Raw genomic sequence first — 15,737 nt, forward strand, 5'->3', positions numbered from 1 at the left:
GTGGTAAAATTTTATTAGGATCGTCTATAAATGACGTCACACTCACTTGTGGAGTTCCGTAACTTAGTGAAATGTCAGACTAGGCGGAAGAGGTTTTTGCAGAAAGTGTGAATACGCTTTTGCAATTATGTTTGAAACGGAATTTTTTTTTTTTAGTAAATTTCAATATACTTTAATCAATCTAGGACTACTCTCCATTGACGGATGTCAGAACATACTTTTTTTTAAATCGATGTTTTTGTTTCTTTTAAATACAGTATTGAGAGGGATAGTAAGCTGATGTGTGACGTCATTTTGGTGTTAGGTGCTGGTTTTAGCAACAATGTGTGAGATTAGGGAAGAGGTACAAATAGTTTCAAAAATGACGTCGCTTATGTTGTGGGTGTTTTTTTTAAAAAAACGTGCTCAGACATATTAATTTTCTTTACATACCGGATACGTGTTTGCATAAGTGTTTTAAAATGTTAGTACTTCGATGTTAAATCCAACATGCGGACACTCACAAAGACCAAAACACCCCCACAAGCGTCAGCAAAACACGACTTTTCGGCCCCCTCCCCCCTTCAGACAAACTATACTAACAATACATGGCCCCGTTTAAAGCTTGGAGTCTTTAACCTTAGTGAACTTGATATATATTTTATAACCTTCACACATTGTTTGTTTCATGCATCTTTTTTTTTTTGGGGGGGGGGGGGGGTCCTAAGCTCTATTTCCCCTCCCCTCTCCGAACGAAACATAATTTGAATATTTGTATAGAAAATACATACTTTTACCCGTGCCCCCTCTCCCGCTCTCGAAACTTTAAAATGCCTATAAAAGAGAAGAACAAATATGAGAAACCGACTGCCTGTAGGATGGTAGAAGCAAAAAATAAAATAACACTTTAAAATGCTGAGACTATTCTAAATTTGTGACCAACAAATGATGATCCATTAGGCTAGTGTGAGCCAGAGAATAGATCATGCAACGAGATATCATACTCAGAGGCGTCGCAAGGCGGGGTGGAGGGGGTTGTGGACCGCAAAGGGTGACACCCGACCTAGCGACGCTACTGATCCTACTGTCTAGACTACACCGCATGATGTCTAACCCATGTATGACGTCGTTATCCTGTTATTTTCTGTTTTAAATGTTTAGCTCTTAAAATTTCTTGTCAGATGTTAAAAAACAATGTTACATTAATTTTCTTAGAGGAGAAGGATCGCACTTTTCTTAGTATGTGTGACGTAATGTTGGAGGGATCCTTTGGTAAGTGGATCATCACTCCGCTGTATAATTTAAAACTGAATTTTAAGTAAAAGAATGAATATTTAGTTTGAAAAACGATTATAAATTGCAGCTTTGTCAAAAAGTTGAGAAGAGCCAGATATTGCCTTTGTAAAAAGTTGAATGCCTGTTTAATTTTGGAGTTATCTCTCGTAGATAAGTTGCAACCATGAGTTCGTGTTTTAATGACCTCGGTATATGATAACGTGGTCAGCACTATGCCCAGCCGCCTAACGTCAGTTAGGTACTCACGTACGTTATACTGGCTTGAGCCCGGATTCGAACTCGACACTCTCGAGTTAGCAATTTAGACCTGTAGCTCTACCGCTAGACCACAACGTCTCCCGACTGCTCCTAGTTTTTTTTCAATTTCCTAAGTGTACATTTTAATAAATATCGACTATTATAATCAAATCAATGTGGGACGGAGTGGTCTAGCGGTAGAGAGCTGGACTGCTAACCCGAAAGTCTCGAGTTCGAATCCGGGTTCAAGTCAGTAGAACGTCCCTGAGTCCACCCAACTCTGATGGGTACCTAACTCTCGTTAGGGAAAGTAAAGGCGGCTGGGCATAGTGCTGACCACACTATCTCTTCATATGCCGAGGTCACAGAAACAAGTGAACTCTACTTCACTTGCCCCATAGACCGTAAGGTTTGAAAGGGAAACTTTACTTTTAATCAAATCAATAAGAAAATACAACATTAGTGATTATTAGTGTTAGAAGTTATAGTTAAAATTATCAAGGATTATTTTTTTTATATTAGAGATTACTGTGAAAATTAAGTTACTTAATTTTTAGTTTAACTAATAAACTGAACTTAATTAAATGTCAGGGCGTAGCATTTACAAAAAGAAATTGTTAAAGTTGTCTTATTTGACACAATATCGACCTAGCCCCGGTGTGTCATCCTACCTTATCTTGTCATATTGACCACTATAAAACAACAAATCTGTTCCTGTCACGTGATCAAAGAAGGCGACCAGTGAATAGACTCCATTTGTAGCACCTTGTAGTGACGTCATACACACGGCGCGGAACAGATCAGCTGTGAAAAAAACGAAGGCTCGGGTTATACGTTCTGCCCCACTGATCACCGCCAAAGCCAGATAGATTATTGCTTTTAAATTTAGTCTTTATTTTTATGTGAAAATTTCCATTTTAAAATTTTATTTTATTTATATCACCAATAGCTCAATAGCTATTGAGCAATTCAAAAAAAAAATTTAAAAAAATCACCAATTGTGGTAGATTAATTATTTGTATGAAGATATTTGTATTACAGATAATTATTGTTCACAGATTTCGTTGAAAATTCCTTTTGTTTGTTTTGATTTCAAAGAACAAGGAAGATTTTAACAAAATGCTTTCCGTGGTTTCTTATAATAGTCCACTACGACACAATAATGACCGAGCCCCAGGGGTAACGCCATATCTTGTCGTGTCAAATTAAACGCCAAAAATACAACAAAGCGGTACCGCTCAGGTGGTCAAGCGATGTGACCATTGACCTGTACACCTTGGTAGCAACCTACCATAACGTCAAATTGGCGGTGTTGGATGCGTGACGTCAAACACCGCGCGCGGAACTAACCATCCGTAAAAAAGACTATGACACATGTGCGAGTTAGCTTCCAATAGATAACACAATCAAAGTGAGTGCCAATTTTTAGGGCAGATGAAGGGACGAGCACTTTAACATCTGCTTCTAGTCCTTCAATTTTTACAAATGCACATTTTAACATATAACATCTTTGACATAACCAGTAATACTATTGACCAATTTCACCGCAAAAAGTAACCCCCAGTAAATAATATATAACTGATATATATATATATATATATATATATATATATATATATATATATATATATATATATATATATATATATATATATATATATGTATGTGTGTGTGTGTGTGTGTGTGTGTGTGTGTGTTGTAAAAATATCGTTTTGAAAGAGAAAATATTTATTTTGATGGATAAACTAATTTTAACTGAATGGCAGATCATAACATAATGTACAAATTGATTAATTATTGCCCTCTGTAATACAATACGAACGTGAGACAAAGATGTCACGTTACGTATTTTTTTACCATAGGAATAGTTAACATGTGTTGTATAACCAGTAAGGATCGCAATTTCGACTGGTCCCTTTGTAAGCCTACTGAGCATAACATATACTAGAAAATTGAGTGGGTATGGTATGTCAGTAGATCAAACAGCCTACGAGTGTCTTAAACGTTATTTGCTAGGCACTGAGCCAGGAGGGAGAAGAAAGGAAGGCAAAGACGTCACTGGATGGATGACATCAGGGATTAGATCGGTCTTCCAGTATCCGATCTAATCAAAGTGGCAGAGAACAGGGGTGGATGGCGGAGAATTATTAAATCTACTGTGGTGTTCAACGACCACCCCCTTCTTAAAGGGTAAGGAACAATTATAATGATATAATCTGTATAAGATTGACTGGTTTAATTTGTTAAAAAAACATAATCGTTGATATTAATATTAAATATATTTATAGTAGGGTCAATACTATCGATGAAGTTTAATGTAAATAGATTGATTTTAAAAAAAAACAGTTTACTTTTTATGTATCAAATAAACTGATGTTTAAAAAACCGGCAAGTCATAGCAATTGCACAGTGATTACTTTTTAACACAATATTGACTTAGCCGCCCTCATGCCCCCCTCACCCCTAGGAAAGGGGGGTGGTGCCATAACATGTTTTGTCACAGTGACCACAATAAAACAACAAAGCGGTGCCGATCACTCGGTCAATCAAGATGGTCATTGAACAGAACCAAGTTAGTAACACCTGGTCGTGACGTCAAATAGACAGTGACGCGTGACGTCACACACGGCGTACGGTTCCAGCCAGCGTGGAATAGTCAGCATCAAATAAACAACGCGTTCCGCCTGACTGGCCCACAGCCATCACGTGGTTGACCATCACGGGTGATTGAACTTACCATATTTCTCCTCCTATAAAGTAAACTACAGAATCCATGACTCGTTCATTTGAATTTGACTTTCTTCCGAGATTGTTGGTTTCATTTTTTTATCTCTAGTCCTAAAACTCCCAGTCAAGTTACAGCCTCTTTAAAAGGTTAGTTAATTTTTTTAACCAAAAATATATTTTTTTTGTTAAAAAGAAAAAAAAACTAACGTTTAAAATGTAACCTAAATGTTCAAACTCAAAAAAAGTATTTATCACGATGTAGGCCTACGCTACTACAAGCTAATTTGTAATATAATTACTTTACACGATGTAGTTCTAAACTTAAGTTTTCATTTCTAATCGATAAGAGAATCGTTGTTTAGCTCCAATCATATCACTACCCTGTCCGTTCATTTCCTAAACTATACTGCAGTTTATAATTTTTACATTTCACACATTTAAACATTTTACCATTTTGTAGCTAGCCTAATATATTGCACTGTAACTTTTACTATGGTTAAGCAAATATTACTATACATTTCAACATAAACTAAAAACGGGAAGGGATTAAACTACTTACAATATAATTTCACATGTATAAACATTCTTATGTGTTCCTTTTAAAATTTAATTTAAGTGAAACGACCAAAATTTAAAAAAAAATTGCTTTTGTATTACTATTGGCGACAGTTAAAATACAATAATCTCAAGACATAATGCGTGTCCTATCAGGACTCTATTTTAGCTTTTAAGATCTACCTTACTCTAAACTTTGTTTGATTTGTTTATATACACTAAATTTTCATTTAAAATAAATGTTATAAAGCTGATATTTCTCAAGCTATTCCCATACTATTTAGTTACCTACGCAACCACAAATCTTAAATTCTTAAAGCAAGTCATGCTTCATGAAAGTTGGTAACCAATAACAATGTTAACGTCTGGACTAGGCAATAAGTTCATTGTTTAATTAATGCATGCAGCCAGCTTAGATTTATCTTTTAGAATTAAACGCAACTGAAACTATAACACAGCGATATATTTTTGAAACCTGATAATTATGGATTTTATAGATTAAGTTTATAGTTAAAAAAGTTTTTTTTAGGGTAAACAGTTCAAATATTTTCTAATTATAACAAGGTAATTATGGCATATCCCCATGCTGACCCTACTCGCCTACTCATTGTTAAATTGAAGCATGCAGTTAGATTTATCTTTTAGATATCAATGCAACTGAAACTATAACACAGCGCTATATTTTTTTAAACTGATAATTATGTATTTGTCATAGATTTTAAGTTATGTTAAAAAGTTTTTTTTTGGGTAAACATTTCAAATATTTATAACCAGGTAACAATGGCTTACCCCCATGCCAAACCCTACTCGCCTAAAAAGTACAGCGTGGACCTGGACGACAACAACGTGCCGTGCACTAGATGCATGCCATGGCCTCCCGTACTGCTCACGGTCCTGCAGGCCAGACGTGCACGGCGCCCTCACGTCATGGCCCCTAGCCGGGCTCCCCTGAACCTGTTGCCTCGGTTAGTGTTGGATGAAGCATCAAACGCTGAAGGCAGGAGACGGCTAGACAATCATCATGCTGCTGGGGCAGAGCTTGGAAATAATAGCAACACAGGGACAGTGAGAAGCTCAAGTCTTCAAGCAAGCTCCTCAGCCCCTCAACCAAGCACTTCAGCTCCCAGTACTAGCACTTCAGCTCCCAGACCTAGCACTTCAGCTCCCAGACCTAGCACTTCAGCTCCCAGACCTAGCACTTCAGCTCCCAGACCTAGCACTTCAGCTTCTAATCCAAGCACTTCAGCTCCTAAGCCAAGCACTTCAGCTCCTAAAGTTAGCACCACAGCTCCTAAAACAAGCACCCCAGCTCCTCAACCAAGCACTTCAGCTCCTCAACCAAGCACTTTAGCTTCTAATCCAAGCACCCCATCTCCTCAACCAAGCACTTCAGCTCCCAGACCTAGCACTTCAGCTCCCAGACCTAGCACTTCAGCTTCTAATTCAAGCACCCCAGCTCCTAAACCTAACACCCCAGCTCCTAAACCTAGCACCCCAGCCCCTAAACCAAGCACACCAGCCCCAAATCCAAGTACCCCAGCCCCTAAACCAAGCAACCCAGCTTCTCAACCAAGCACCCCAGCTTCTCAACCAAGCACCTCTGTTTCCAAGGCTTGCACCACAGCTTCTAAACTAAGCACCCCAGCTTCTCAACCAAGCACCCCAGCTTCTCAACCAAGCACCTCTGTTTCCAAGGCTTGCACCACAGCTTCTAAACTAAGCACCCCAGCTTCTCAACCAAGCACCCCATCTCCTCAACCAAGCACTTCAGCTCCCAGACCTAGCACTTCAGCTCCCAGACCTAGCACTTCAGCTTCTAATTCAAGCACCCCAGCTCCTAAACCTAACACCCCAGCTCCTAAACCTAGCACCCCAGCCCCTAAACCAAGCACACCAGCCCCAAATCCAAGCACCCCAGCCCCTAAACCAAGCAACCCAGCTTCTCAACCAAGCACCCCAGCTTCTCAACCAAGCACCTCTGTTTCCAAGGCTTGCACCCCAGCTTCTAAACTAAGCACCCCAGCTTCTCAACCAAGCACCCCAGCTTCTCAACCAAGCACCTCTGTTTCCAAGGCTAGCACCCCAGCTCCTAAACCAAGCACCTTAGCTCCTAAACCAAGCACCTCAGCTCCTAAACCAAGCACCCCAATTCCCAAACCAAGCACCCCTGCTCCCAAACCAAGCACCCCTGCTCCCAAACCAAGCACCCCAGCTCCCAAGGCTAGTACTTCAGGTCATCAACCAAGCACCCCATTGCTGCCAACAACCATGACTGAGAATGGAACCCACATCTCTGATACAAAAACCAAAACCACAGACATGAACACAAACAGTACTCCGAAACCTTTACAGACCATCTTTGATTCCAAGTCCAGACACGTTTTTAGCTCAACTAACTCAAGACACAGCCTCGAATCAACTTCTAGTTCTGACTCATCCACATCCACATCTTGCAGCCAGAAGAGTCTCAGCATTTTCAGTCAGGAGCCAACGTCCAGGTTAGATCTAAGTGGACCATCTCATGCTGGACCTAGAAAAAGAAAACTGCCCTCTCCAGTTAATGAAAACTCTGATCCAAAGAGACTAGTGCTGGGGATTGTAAAACCTGAAGATGTAAAACCTGGACCAGTCTACGACCCCAACAGAACCCCAACCTGGGCTAAAGACTACATGATAAGAAGCATGCAGTACAAAAGTGGGTTCATTGACACACACTGCGATGTCGAGATGATGGTGGAGGCAATAAGGAAACATCCAACGTTTTGTCTGATGAAAGAAACGGTGCCTTTCAACTTTGCTGGGGTGGTTGCAGCTATTTCTAACCCGGCAATGTTTTCAAAAACAGGTAAGTAATTTTGTTATCATTCTTTATTGATTTATTGAAATATCGTAAAATAATAGTTTTATTATTTGCGATTTTTTTAACATAGAAGTTTAATGTAGTTTTAGATTTGATAAAAAAAAACTTTTATTAATTATTTGAGTTTTGTTTTATATAGTAATTTAATGTAATTTTTTTTTTATCAGAGGGTTTAGATTAACTAAAATATTACGTTTATTAACTATTTGAGTTTTGGTTTTTGTGGGTTTTTTTTTAAAAAAAAAACAACTTAGATTCACTAAAATAATACTTAAAGTAAAAGATTGAGTTTCATAGTAACTTAATGTTATTTTTTTAATCAGATGGTTTGGATGGATTTGTGAAGCTTACACTACAAACAGATGAAATATGGATGACATTTGGATGTCACCCTAGACACGCAGGCTCCTTCACAGCAACACACATCACAACCCTGAAGATGGCTTTGTCCATAGACAGATGTGTTGGGGTGGGGCCTTGTGGTCTTAACTACACTCTAAAACCCAGCATTGACCAGCAGAAGTTTGTGTTCAAATCCCAGTTACAGCTGGCTGTAGAGCTCAACCTTCCTATTGTAATTCATTGCAAACATGCAGAGGATGATTGCTTTCTTATGATGAGAAAGGTACGTTTTCTTAAAATTTCGCAAGTTAAATTTTTTTTAATGTATCCAGTTAAGTTAAATAAATATTATATTTTGTGATTAAAACTGTCAAATATAGCTTTTTAGTAAACAGTTAAGTTAAATGAGTTTTTATTTTGTGATTTCAACCGTAGCATCAAAATATATATTTTTAATGTAACCAGTTAAGTTAAATAAAAATTATATTTTGTGTTTAAAAATGTCAAAATATAGTTGTTTTTTTATTTAACCAGTTAAGTTAAATATTGTTTTTATTTCGTGATTATAACTTTTGCATCAAAGTATATATAGCCTATATTTTTTAATGTAACCAAGTCAAATAAAAAATATATATATTTTGTGATTAAAACTGTCAAAGTATAGTTTAGTTTTTGTTTTTAAATATAACCAGTTAAGTTAGAGTTCATATTTGTAATTATTTTCATTTTTTGTAAATTAAATTTTCCTTCTTTAAATCAACAGTTTGTACCCAGAGACCACCGTATCCACGTTCAAGGTTTCATTGGAAGCAAGGAAATAGCCAAACAGTGGATGGAGTATTTCTCCAACATGTACTTTGGGATAACACCAGTCATTGCCATCAAGTCCATGCCACAGTCTATCAGAGACATGGTGAAGTCTCTTCCCACGAGAAGGATGATCTTGGAGGCTGGGGCACCCAACATTATACCAGACAGTCACAAGGTAAGGAACAGTCTTTTTAAATAAGAAACCGTCATTTTAAATAAGGAACAGTCATTTTAAATAAGAAACCGTCATTTTAAATAAGGAATAGTCGTTTTAAATGGCGTGTTTAAGTATTTTTTTTCTATTTTTATATATATTATTTTTTTAAAATTTAAATCAAAATAATTCTAAAATGTATTTAGTTTCACAATATATATATATATATATATATATATATATATATATATATATATATATATATATATATATATATATATATATATATATATATATATATATATATATATAAAATCTTAAATGGAGCTTGAGTATTAAAAAATAAGGTAGTAATAAATTTAATTTAAACTCACAATGCAGTATTTAATATATAGAAGTTTATTTTTTATTTATTATTTTAAGGATTGTTATATAAATTTAAAAAAAAGTGATTATCTCCCTCTATTTTTCAGCCACACATCTCAGTTTCCCACCACGGCTTTGCTTTGTTTACTGCCAAGGCCATTGCTGTAGAGAAAGGCTATTCAACGGATGACTTGTTTCTTGCTACACGACAAAACACCAAAGACCTGTATGGGATATAAAGCTCTGGGCACCAAGATAGGGCACTAACTGAATGACTTGTTACAAGATTTAACACAACAATCTTCTATGGGATTATAAAACTCCAGATGCCAAGATAGGGAGCTCAACGAATGACAAACACGACATCTATGTGGGTTATAAAACTGTGGTGTCTACACCTATGATGTGTTTCTTGTTACAAGACAAAAAACTGAGCATGAATGAGATCTATTGATTTTTATTCTTTTGTACATTGTGAATTACATTTCTGTCATCTTAGTTTTACTTGCATGTTCCCACAGTTTTTGTTTAACCGTTTGTAGTTAATGTGGGGAAAGGGTGGCCTAGCAATAGAGCTAACCCGAAAGTCTCGAGTTCGAATCCGGGTTCAGGTCAGAAGAACCTCCCTACGTCCAAGTGTGGTTTGAAATGGATCTTAACTATTTTTGTTACATTATATTTTAAGCTTTATTAAAATGCCATTGAATCTATACTAACTTTATGCATAATTACTGCAACAATATTTAATGTAAAATCTAGTTTAGATATACTATCATTTTTCTTTTTATCACTTTAGCAAATGTTAAATTGAAAATATGTAAAAACTATTTTTAAATTTTATTAGATCATATTTAGATCATATTAAGTGTGAAAATACATGTAAAATAATTTGAAAAAGAAATATAAATTAAAAAATGAAATTTTTTTTTGTACTTGTAAACCTATTATGATATGAAAATAAAGTCTTACAATGGTACAGTTTGCTTATTCTTTTTCTTGTGAGAATGATAACGAAAATGGTTAAACCAAGTTTAAAATAAATCAGAGTTTTAAAATCAATAATTTAAGATGTAGGAAATTTGTAAAGCTCATTAGTAAAGTATGACAAATATAAAGCAGAAAATATCGAAAGGGTAAAGAGTGAAAAAAAAATTTAAAAAAAAACATTTTAAATTGTACGCTAATTAAATTTTATTCGTGTGAATAAAGCGCATTGGTAAAAGACAATATATTTGTATTGAAATCTTTTTTTTAAATAAATAATATTAAACATCATACAACAATATTTCGAATTTCTTTAGTATCAGTTGTCATTACGTATCAACAGAGGTCTTGTGTAGGATATTATTTTAATGTAGGACAAAAACACTTTATTAATCATTTTCACCCTTTGCGCACTTTTTAAGGGAATATCCAAGCATTAGCATGAAATAAGAATATGTTTGAACGCCGGCAAAGATTTCAATACTTTCGATTTTCACTGGATATATAGAGATAGATCTAGATCTAGATATTATTACATTCCTAACTTTTTGAAATTTTAATTTGACATGGTATTTACATTCTAATTATAATATATATATATATATATATATATATAATCTAATTATAATATTTTAGTCACAAATGTTTATGTGCAGTAATTGTAATCTAGATTCTATATCTAAATGTATAATATAGACTCTAGATCTATGTTACTGCTAGACAGCTAGAGTTATATTTATATTTAGTTATAGTTATGATACTTTAGTTATACTTATGATCAAAATTTTGGCTAAGTATTGCTGTGGCAAGATTCTAAAATAAACAAATTATGACAACTTAAGGGCAAAAGCGATTCACGTCTCACGGAAAAACGGTAAAATAACAATTACTATAACACTAAATCAAACCATAACCCACCCCAAAGAGAACAACAACTCATCCATTTTACTGACTTTTAACCTGAGAATGGCTCAGTATTCTGGATTGCTATTTCTCTTTCAGCTGATGTTGATTTCAAAATCAAAACATGTGCGAGTGTGGGTAGTTGGCTTTATGTTGTGTTTACTACGTGCTGAAACTGGAGGTAATACCATTTCAACATCTTCCTCTACGTTAAAAAATACGGCTAAAAGAGTAAATAAAGATGTATGTCGATACAATAGACAAATCTGACTTATTTTTATTCAGGTAGGTCAGAGACAGTTGGACTCATGGACGTCTGAGTTCGGGTCCAGGATCCGAACTCGCGACTCATAAATTAGCTGCAGAGGCTCTATCTGCCGGCCAGGCCTTCCCATATAAATAGCAATTGGCGAGTCAGCTATAAATCATCGTCATACCCACGTGTACAGTAATCTTGCGGGATTAATATCGTGATACCCACTTGTAGACTAATCTTGCGAGATGAATATAAACCTAACTTTGTTGTGATGTATTGTTATCGGCAGTATCTTACTCGGTTTGTGGCTAAGAAAAATAGGGCAGATAAAATAGTTAAAAATTCAAATCCGGGTATAAGTCATTAGAACGTCCCTGAGTCCACCCAGCTATGAAGGGTACCTAGCTCAAGTTGGGAAAAAAAGGAGACTGGGCATAGTGCTGAACACACTATCCCTTTATATGTCATATATCTGAAGCAGGTGTACTCTACTTCATCTGTCCCATGTGTCTTAGGCACGATCGGGATAAGATAATAATTAATAACCAAAAATAGTTTAACCTTTTCAATGACTTTAGATAAAAGGAAATAATAAGATCAGCACTATTCCCGCCTTAGTTTTTCTAACATGTCCTGTAGACATCAGAAGGACATAAAATGACTTAAACTCCAACATCTCACAACGATGTCGTTCTAATTTATAATTTCTTAATTATTAAATCGTTATCAGTTGTTTTTTTTTCATACGCTTACATAATCCACACCCCTAAATCTGCCCCAGCCTGACCCAACCCGCACCAAAGAAAAAATGAAGGAAACCATTGCTTACACATACAATCGTCATGTTCATTACATTTTTTTAATTCGAAAAGAAAACAAAAACATTAAAAGTAATTACAATAACATCACAATTTTTCGATTCTTGTTACGTCAAGACCAACATGCAATACTTCCAGAGTTTCGCCCCCCCCCCCCCCCCCCCCCCCGAAAATTTTTTACCGCCCCCCTCCCCCCCCCCCCGAACGAAATGAAATTTATATAATTTATATAGAAAATATATACTTTTAACAGTGTCCGCCCCCCCCCCCGAAGAAAGTCTACCGCCCCCCCCCCCCCGAAAATTTCAAGTGCCCCCCCCCCCCCGGAGAAAAAAGTCTGGAAGAAACATTGAATACTTCTTCAGAAAAAAAGAAAACCAATTTTCATTAATTAATTAGTTAATTAATTAAAGATCTCTTGCTTTTCTTCCAGCGGTGAACACACCGACAGGGAAACACTACCTGTTCACAGTTCCCTTCATCTACCAAGGCCCCAGCCTCGTGATCCTGACCACCATGTCCCCCAACCCCTTCGACGTGGTGTTCAGAAAGTTGTACCTGAATTCCGATGAGGTTATCAACGCCACACTTCACCTTACTAGAGGAATATACGAGGAGATTGAGGTCGACTCGTATCACAAGTCCCAGTTAGTAACAGCATCCGTTAGTATAATTAGTATAATTATCGTTAGGCCTACATACATGCATATCCACTACATGTATATATATATATATATATATATATATATATATATATATATATATATATATATATATATATATGTATATATATTAATATTTACACACATATATATATATATATATATATATATATATATATATATATATATATATATGTATATGTATATGTATATATATATTTATATATATATATAGTGATGTGGATAGTGAATGGGTTAGGGTTATGGGACGGTTTAGCCCGGAGCTAGAGTGAGAGACATTGAGTCCACCCAGCCATAATTGGTATCTGACTTAAGTTAGGGTTGTGGTTAGTTATAGGAAAATAGATAAGTATTTAGGGCAAGATTTGTAAGTAAATGTTCCTGAATGAAAAAAGTGCCTTTGCTTATTTATACCATGTCTGCCTATCACAGGCAATATATAAAATGAAATGTTTTTCACTTTACTGATATCATGAATGAAATGGGTGGCGGCGGGTGGAGGGGGATATTTCCTTTGTTAATTGACAATAAAGGTTGGAGGTGGAGGAAATGGTGATGAATTAATTCCCTTATGTATACAATACAAATTGACACATTGCAGAACTCAACACGGCGTGTACAGTTACACAAAGTTAAGGAGTATGCAAATTAAAAAAAAAAACTTCCAACCATTTCTAGCTGATTTAAATCTTTACAAAAAAACACAATTTTATCTAGTCAGGCATCTTTTCGCCCCACCCCCTTCCCGAAGAAAATTTTCCGCATCTCTACAACCCCTTGAACGAAATGTACTTTATATAGAACAAATATCAAGTGCCCCCACCCCCCCCCCCCCCCCGCAGGAGAAAAAGCTCTGAAAGAAACCCTGGTATTTGTATGTAATACATTTATCACGGTGGCATTGGTGTCAACATTCTTTTACGAGACAAAAAAAGCCCCTAATAGTGTTTTAGTGTTTTGTAAATCCTAACCTGACAGTTTAATCCCAACGTTTGAGCTGAGGGCGGATTATGTGTTCAACGTTGCCGTGTTCCACTCTGACGTAATGAAATCAGATGCCTACCACGTCCTCCCCGTGGCCGCCTATGGCACCGAATACAGGTTCTACTACAAATTGTAGGTCAATTTATTGTGCTTAAAATGAAGTCTTGTCTAATGTATTGTTGTTTTTTTGTTTATTTAGGGGTTGTCCATAAATGACGTCACAATCAAAGGGGGGGGGGGGTCCGTAATTTTGTGTCGGTGTGTGACGAGGGGGAGGGGGGGGGGGGGGGGTTCAGATGGTGTGACGTCACACTTTTGCAATATAAAAAAGACAATGTTGGAAAACGTATTTTAGCCGTTATTTCGCGTTTTAGAAAACAGTTTTAATAAATTATAATAGAAATTGATGAACATAAAATACTCTGTTTATAGAGTTCAGACAAGATTTTGGAAAAAATATCGCTGTTTTAAGAAAAATCAACTGCAATTTTCAGGAGGGGGGGTGTAGGCTGAGGTGTGACGTCATTTAATGAGGGGTCTGGCCTATTGTGACGATGAGTGACGGAGGGAGGGAAGAGATCGTCCAAAAAAGTGTTACGTTATTTTAGATGACCCATTATTTTTTGTTCGATTTATTTTCGTTTTTTTTTTTAACAACGATGCTGAAACATAAAATAAGTAATGATTTAAACCCGTGTTGTTTGATAAAAAATGATAATGATAGTGATGAATAATAGTGATAAATAATAATATTTTTAAAAAAACGTGTATTCTGATGTTTTAACTTGGTCTATGGCTACAGGAAGTCCACGAGTATCGTCGTGTTTAGTCGCGACGACGATACGACTGTTAGAATGGTCGAGTCTGACCGACAGCAGATTGACGAACTTTTCTACGAGGTCGAGAGGACGCTCAATTTACCCTTGTAATTATTTTTTTAATTTAATCTTCAGTTTACCATTATAATTATTTTTTAAATGTAATCTTCATTTTACCCTTGTAATTTTAAACAAAAATTAATCTTCAGTTTATCCATGTAATGTTTTAAAATTAAATCCTCTGTTTACCAATATATTATTTTAAAACTTAATCTTCAGTTTACCATTGTAATATTTTACAATTTAAATTTAACATTACCAATGTAATTGTTTTTAATTATTAAAATGCGTGTTACCCATGTAAATTTTTGGCTCTCAATTTACCCTTGTGACATTTCAAAATCTAATCTTCAATTTACCTACATAGTTTTTTTTTATTGACATTCAATTTACGCAAGGAATTTCTTTTTTTAAAACAAATCTTCCGTAGGCGATTAGCAGTTTTTTTTTTAATGTTGTAGGGGTTTTATGGGAGTTCTTTCACCATAGGTGGATGACCAGGGCTGGGCTTTGACCATAGGGGCTTTGACTATAGGGGTTTTGACCATAGGGGTTTTGACCATAGGGGTTTTGACCATAGGGGCTTTGACCATAGTAGCTTTGACATAGTAGCTTTGACCATAGTAGATTTGACTATAAGGATTTTGACCATAGGTGTTTTGACCAAAGGGCTTTGACTATAGGGGCTTTGACTATAGGGGCTTTGACTGTAGGGGTTTTGAACATAGTGGCTTTGACCATAGTAACTTTGAATATAGGGGCTTTGATCATAGGGACTTTGACCATAGAGGCTTTGATTGATTTACAGCGTGTACGTTATTAAAACAAAACGTCTTTTAACCTGTATACATGTAAAGATTTGCATTCGAGTATAAACAACAGCTCTTAACTAGTTGCATTTCCCC

General features: G+C 36.0%; 1 protein-coding gene across 1 annotated transcript; it reads left to right on the plus strand.

Annotated features, from left to right (window-relative positions):
• Positions 1-5,574: 5,574 nt before the first annotated feature.
• On the plus strand, positions 5,575-9,565 carry LOC131948764 (uncharacterized). Its single transcript, XM_059310440.1, has 4 exons — positions 5,575-7,639; positions 7,978-8,279; positions 8,760-8,981; positions 9,434-9,565. The coding sequence occupies exons 1-4, from the start codon at positions 5,575-5,577 to the stop codon at positions 9,563-9,565; spliced, it is 2,721 nt and encodes a 906-aa protein (XP_059166423.1).
• The last annotated feature ends 6,172 nt before the right edge of the window (positions 9,566-15,737 follow it).

The sequence above is a fragment of the Physella acuta genome, unplaced genomic scaffold (assembly GCF_028476545.2).
Source record: "Physella acuta isolate Inbredline_101_S28 unplaced genomic scaffold, ASM2847654v3 ptg000659l, whole genome shotgun sequence".
Lineage (NCBI taxonomy): Eukaryota > Metazoa > Mollusca > Gastropoda > Physidae > Physella > Physella acuta.

What these genes read in the sequence shown, in the direction of transcription:
- LOC131948764 (XM_059310440.1), top strand. Translation starts at nt 5,575, where the DNA reads ATGGCTTACCCCCATGCCAAACCCTACTCGCCTAAAAAGTACAGCGTG. An exon ending in GGCAATGTTTTCAAAAACAG is followed by an intron (nt 7,640 to 7,977) that starts GTAAGTAATTTT and finishes TTTTTTAATCAG; the next exon opens with ATGGTTTGGATGGATTTGTG. An exon ending in TTATACCAGACAGTCACAAG is followed by an intron (nt 8,982 to 9,433) that starts GTAAGGAACAGT and finishes TCTATTTTTCAG; the next exon opens with CCACACATCTCAGTTTCCCA.